Raw genomic sequence first — 6,370 nt, 5'->3', positions numbered from 1 at the left:
GTTTGCTTTACTGATTTCATTCCAAGCATACACAACTAACAACTTATGCAATGGAGTGATACATGACCATTGACCGCTGGATATCCTAATGATCATGGTTAGAGACTTAGCTAATGCAAAAAAAAAAAACTGTAATAATGGCCATTTGGATGATTTAATTTCTGCATGCTTCATCCAAGCTGATGCAAATCAGTATGTGAAAGCAGTGATTTACATTGTGGATGTGTGACAATGTCATACATTGCATTTCATATTTATTTCAGTGGCACAACCTACTTCACTACAGTTTCTAACATTGCAATGTTGTCGAAATGTTGCAGAAATTAAATAGTCATATAGAGCAAATCTTGTCATCACATGCATCCATGTAAAATACATATCTGCAACATTGTTGACGTAGGTGATCACATGACCTCAATCTCGCGATTTATGAAGATGTGAGGAGTCAGAAGCTGAAAACATGGCAAATGAACACGGACAGAAGTGGGACCGATGCTTAGCTGATAGCGCTGTGAAGATAGGTAAATATTGATATTTCATAAATGCATTTACTAAGAAATTGATTCCAAACAGAGTACAACCTAAAAATGCGCAGTGTAAGCCGGGGACCAGGTGCATGAGTTTAGCAAGGCCACCTGTCTACGTATAGTGTGGGCCATAATTTACCCGATGAGGTCCATTGATTAATTTACACCAAAAGCCCCATCAATTATATTTCAGGCAATTGTGTCGAAGAAACGGACCAAAACATTTGCGCTGCTCATGTCCTATATGTTTGTATTATTCTGCGACCAGTCCAGGAAACACATTGTGCCCTTCACGCCGTCAGTAACGGGTTTGAGTTAACTTTTCAGTGACAGTAACTAGTCCTATAACATGCTGTAAAATGTTGTTTACATTGCATTGATATAAAATCAAAGAAATACTGAAACTGGCATGACAGTCCTCTAGGGTAATATGATTAACTGCACCAATAAACTATCCCGTAATGATGCACATGAAATGCATACTCAAAGCATAGGACTGCATTACACATTGTAACATGACATATAGCTACATAAAGCATCAGTGACATTTGTTAGGTTTAGAATTTCTGCACGTGATATTAACTTGAAACATGCACGATTAAAATGTTCTATCAACACATGTTTTAAAGTGTTTCATCACCTACACGATCCAGCAACTGTAATAGTAAAGTAGCTTTATGATTAAGTAGATTAGGGAAAGACAGTATAGTGCAACTGGGCAAAAGTCTTTGCTGACGTTTCTGTAAAGTGTTGTAACAATTTCCATTAAAAGTAAGTTAAGGAAGCATACATTACATCATATAAATATATTTAAATGGGCTTGATAAGGCGATCAAGAGGCAAAGGAAATGCACACCAATTTAGGCGAGGTGCTGGCTAGCAGAGTAGAACACTTGAAAAATGTAAAGGAGATTCCCACAATCTAGGACCTCAGATGCAATAATTTAATAACCTAATTACCAAAGTTTTGACAGACGAGCTGTCTTCATCAGGGTGCAATGACAAACACTGCAGGGTCACTTGTTTTATATAGTGTCAAAGGACACACACGGGTGTCTGTAATCATGGCTGGGTGTGGCCTGATATCATTGGTTAATTCTCAGATTTTTTTTATTTATTTCACCTTTATTTAACCAGGTAAGTTAGTTCAGAACAAGGTCTCATTTATAACTGCAACCTGGCCTAGCTAAAGTAAAGCAGTGCGACACAAACAACAACCCAGAGTTACACATGGAATAAACAAGCATACAGTCAATAACACAATAGGGGAAAAAAGAAAGTCTATATACAGTGTGTGCAAATGGCATGAGGAGGTAGGCAATAAATAGGCCATAGTAGCGAAGTATTTACAATTTAGCAGATTAACACTGGAGTGATAGATGAGCAGATGATGATGTGCAAGTAGAGATACTGGTGTGCAAAAGAGCAGAAAAGTTCATGAAAACAATATGGGGATGAGGTAGGTAGATTGGGTGGGCTATTTACAGATGGACTATGTACAGCTGCAGCGATCGGTTAGCTGCTCAGATAGCTGATGTTTAAAGTTAGTGAGGGAAATATAAGTCTCCAGCTTCAGCGATTTTTGCAATTCGTTCCAGTCACTGGCAGCAGAGAACTGGAAGGAAAGGTGGCCAAATGAGGTGTTGGCTTTGGGGTTGACCAGTGAGATATACCTGCTGGAGTGCGTGCTACGGGTGGGTGTTGTTATTGTGACCAGTGAGCTGAGATAAGGCGGAGCTTTACCTAGCATAGACTTGTGGATGACCTGGAGCCAGTGGGTGTGGCGAGGGCCAGCCGGCTAGGGCATACAGGTCGCAGTGGTGGGTGGTGTAAGAGGCTTTGTTAACAAAATGGGTGCCACTGTGATAGACTGCATCCAGTTTGCATAGTAGAGTATTGGAAGCTATTTTGTAGATGTCATCGCCGAAGTCGCGATAGGTAGGATAGTAAGTTTTACTAGGGTAAGTTTGGCGGCGTGAGTAAAGGAGGCTTTGTTATATAAAAATAACATACCAAAAACATGAATGGATAGCATATGATCATAGATACAATTTGGGTACACAGGCCTACAAACATTTTCAATAGCAAAATCACAAGAATGTCTTCAGATCAAAGTCTACGTTGAGACCGAAGGGAGCACGGGTCTTTAAATTAAAGATCCAGGCAACTTCTCATTTAACAATAAATTGTTGAGGTCACATCCTCTCCTAGGGAGGGTGACATGTTTGATGCCGATATAATGTAGGGACGAAATCGAGTGGTTCGCTTCCAAAAAGTGGGTTGAGTTTTTGCACCTAATGGTGCTAATATGCTCCGAGATTCGTACTTTTAATTTGCACTTTGTTTTACCCACGTAATTTTTACCGCAAGGACAAGTTATAAGATAAATAACTGCCTTAGTGGAGCATGTGATAACACCTTTGATTGGGATCTGTATCCCTGTTTGGGGGTGTTTGAAGGAGCTACATTTATAAGTGCCATTGCATTGGTAATATAATAATAATATATGCCATTTAGCTGACGCTTTTATCCAAAGCGACTTACAGTCATGTGTGCATACATTCTACGTATGGGTGGTCCCGGGAATCGAACCCACTACCCTGGCATTACAAGCGCCATGCTCTACCAACTGAGCCACAGAAGGTAAATCAGAGTTTACCAACTGATCTCTGAGACAATATAATGGTGATCACACAATGTCAACAATGCAGTGTGAAGGTGGTGTCTAATATCCATAATAAAGGAATATTGTCTAAGAACATGACACACAACATTCTGATCTGGAACCAATGATATTCCTGCACCCTTACAAATATTTGGGGAAATTGTCTATGTAAGTAGTTTTGCTTAAAGAGTGATTTGAATGATCATCTTTCTTACAGAGGTATTTGATTTTGGAATGTTTGTTAGCTTTGGAGCAACTAGCCATGAGGACTGCCAAACGTAATATTTTCCTTGTTTTTAGATTTACTGTATTCCCCGAAAAGGTATGTGGGTTGACAACAGCTGGGTTTACAATAATCTGCACTTACGGTGTAAAGAGGGCAAAGGTTGTGAAATCACGTTGCCCCCAGCAGGGAGCCTGTAATAGCCAGCCTATCAGGACAGACAGGAAAGCTGCTGCACAGTAAGAGGGGAACAACAGAAGAGAAGAATGATGGATGCACAGTCAAGAGAGAAAGGGGGAGGAGGAAGGAAAGGTAAAGATATCAGAGGAACAGAGGGAGTCAAGCTGTGGTTGTATAGAGGTTCATAATAGTAAATCTGTTGCAGATCTGGCCTCATATTTGGCCAGCTCCACTGCTTTTCAGCAACAATCACAGGGAGAGGGAGAGGGAGGAGGAGACATGGAAAGGAAATGAGAGAGAGAGAGTGGGGCTAAAGAGACAGAAGTTGTCTGTAAATCTAAAAGGCAAATTGCTGTCAAAAGTTTATTTTTTTGTAAGTTTTTTAAAATCTATTTATTTCCACACTGTTGGACTAATACTGTGAAATTGTGAAGATAATAGTTCCCTTTTTAGTGTAAGAGCTATTTGAACATTTCAAACCCTGTTTTGGTTGGATAGAGTTTTTGCCAGCCTGGTGACATCACCAGACGGTAAAGTAGTTTAATAGACCAATAAGAACGTTCCAAACCTCTCTGCCAATAACCACTCGTTTCCAGTTTCCCCCTCCCCAGACAGTCCAAGCAACAATCACAGTAATGTACTTAATTGTTACCCAGAACTGATTTGATATTGTGGGTTAAAAAAACTGCTGCATTGGATCTCTTTGTATTTAAAAAAAAAAGTTCAAACTGGAAAGTGAGGGGGGGGCAGGAAGAGGGGGGCAGCAGAGGTTGTAGATGAGCATGATGTGTCTGTCTATCAGCAGCAATAAACATGTCTCGGATGTTGTCCCTTTGTTTTTGTGGTCTTGTTTGACATTTGTAAGTTGTGTAATTGAGACGGAGGGAGCAGTGTCTGAGTGCTTTGGCAGCTGCGTATCGGTCATGCTGCATAGCTCTCTGAATCCAATTAAGAAGTGGAGGGGCCCAAACTGTTGTTTTTTCTTTATTTCTGCGCTGGCTTGCCCTTGGAGCTGGGTGGGGCGCTGCACACAGCGAGGTGAAGCTAAGCACACAAACACATTCTATCTCCTCAAATGCCCCCTCGGGTCCACACTTACACTCTATCATTGTGTCTTATTTGTGTCTTGTCTGTCCATCTCCCTGCCATGAAGATCACCTCACCTGGACCCTCTGCTTGACCTGACTGGACTCTCATTCTCCCTAACTTAAACATCACAGATCTCTAGATCACACTGCTAGCCCTCTATCTCACTTATCCCCGCCTCTCATCTCTCCTCCCCCTTTGTGTCTTTCCTTTACAGCACTAGCTCCTCCTACCCCTTGACATCTCTCTCTCACTCAATTACATTTTTTTTGCTCTCGTTTGCTCATTATTTTATTTTTTTGTCTTAAGTTTACTTTCACATGCTTTTCTTCATATTCCCCCTCTGCTTCTCTCTCTCTAATGAACAATGTCTGGCTGACAGGTGCTGTTTACCAGCTCTGGGGTCAGCGGTCATGTTGCCCCTCACCTCACCTCACCTCATTAGAGCAGACTAACTTCCAAGCACACCAGGGAATTCCATACCTGTGTTTATGTGTGCATTACCCCAATACTTAATCATAGGGTGTGCTGCAGACTTGTTTTTTATTTATATTCCTCTGTGGAGAGGTTTATGCACCTCCTTTCACCCCCTTTCTTTTCTTTCTTTCTCTCTCTCGCTGTCTCTCTAGCAACCGGCCTTGGCGTGGGGATTGTGTTCTCAGTCCTCTTCTTCAAACGTGAGTATTGCCCCAGACAGCAGAGAACAGTAATTGTAATAATAACGCATGTGTTGATCTTTGTGGGAGTTATGGTTTGTTTCATATAAGTGAATTGTCTGTCTCATCTCTAGGGCGCACTTGGCCGGTGGCATTTGGTTCAGGTGTGGGGCTGGGCATGGGCTACTCCAACTGCCAGCAGGACTTCAGGTCACCTTACCAGCTCCATGGTCACAGGGTAAAGGTGAGCAAATCACACACGTCATGACCAAGGTTGTTGCCATTAAGGTTGAAACACAGTATTCCATCTTTTTTTCCCTCAACAATAATTGCACATAATAAAATGACTGTTCTATTTAATCTCTTTCAGGAACCGTAGAAGACTGAGGAGAGTTGGCTGATGTAGAAGTTGTCTCGTCCTCATTATTTTTCTGCTTGTTTTTATTTTATTTTGCTGCTTGTCTCTCTGCCACCCAATGTAATTACTGTGTGAGTCTCACAGGGCAGTCGTGTATTTGTGTGTATATAAGTAATGAATCATTTGACAGAATATTATTCCTGATCTACTTCTGTCTTGTATCTGTGTGAATAAAGTTTGAATGCTAACAAAGAACATGTCTTTTTTTAAATGAGTTTGGCAAGCTTTGTGTGTTAGAGAGCAGGAGGGAAAAGAAGAATTACAGTATTTTGTGTGCGAATGAGTAGGAGAGTTAAACTCCTGCTGTCCTGCTGCAGCCCTCAAGGAAAGAGGGGGAGCAGGGAAAAATGAGAGCTAAAGAATATGAAGCCATGGATAAAATCTGGATGATGGAGAGGGAGGGTGTGGAACAAAGATATTCCTAAATGTACAGATAGGTTAGATAAATGTTTAGTGAGAGGGCTGTATACTACAGGTAAAGATGGGCTCAGGTGGTAAATGCAAAGTGTGGGGGAAACTATCTGCTGTGTATTACTACCATCTACCAATACGACACTGTATATTGCTACCTATCACTAAAATGAATCATTTAAGCGGAGGAACTGTAGGACATGT

The 6,370-nt window shown here is 41.2% G+C and overlaps 1 protein-coding gene across 1 annotated transcript; it reads left to right on the top strand.

Annotated features, from left to right (window-relative positions):
* Nucleotides 1-374: 374 nt before the first annotated feature.
* On the top strand, nucleotides 375-5,950 carry LOC118388528 (MICOS complex subunit MIC10-like). Its single transcript, XM_035777705.2, has 4 exons — nucleotides 375-521; nucleotides 5,311-5,358; nucleotides 5,472-5,581; nucleotides 5,708-5,950. Exons 1-4 carry the CDS (start codon nucleotides 461-463, stop codon nucleotides 5,714-5,716), a joined length of 228 nt encoding a protein of 75 aa, XP_035633598.1. The 5' UTR covers nucleotides 375-460; the 3' UTR covers nucleotides 5,717-5,950.
* Nucleotides 5,951-6,370: the final 420 nt, after the last annotated feature.

Source organism: Oncorhynchus keta, chromosome 10, assembly GCF_023373465.1.
Source record: "Oncorhynchus keta strain PuntledgeMale-10-30-2019 chromosome 10, Oket_V2, whole genome shotgun sequence".
Taxonomy (NCBI): domain Eukaryota; kingdom Metazoa; phylum Chordata; class Actinopteri; order Salmoniformes; family Salmonidae; genus Oncorhynchus; species Oncorhynchus keta.
The sequence above is the reverse complement of the archived record's forward strand: the minus strand, read 5'-3'. Positions and strand labels throughout refer to the sequence as shown.

What these genes read in the sequence shown, in the direction of transcription:
- LOC118388528 (XM_035777705.2), top strand. Translation starts at nt 461, where the DNA reads ATGGCAAATGAACACGGACAGAAGTGGGACCGATGCTTAGCTGATAGC. An exon ending in TGATAGCGCTGTGAAGATAG is followed by an intron (nt 522 to 5,310) that starts GTAAATATTGAT and finishes CTGTCTCTCTAG; the next exon opens with CAACCGGCCTTGGCGTGGGG. An exon ending in CTCAGTCCTCTTCTTCAAAC is followed by an intron (nt 5,359 to 5,471) that starts GTGAGTATTGCC and finishes TCTCATCTCTAG; the next exon opens with GGCGCACTTGGCCGGTGGCA.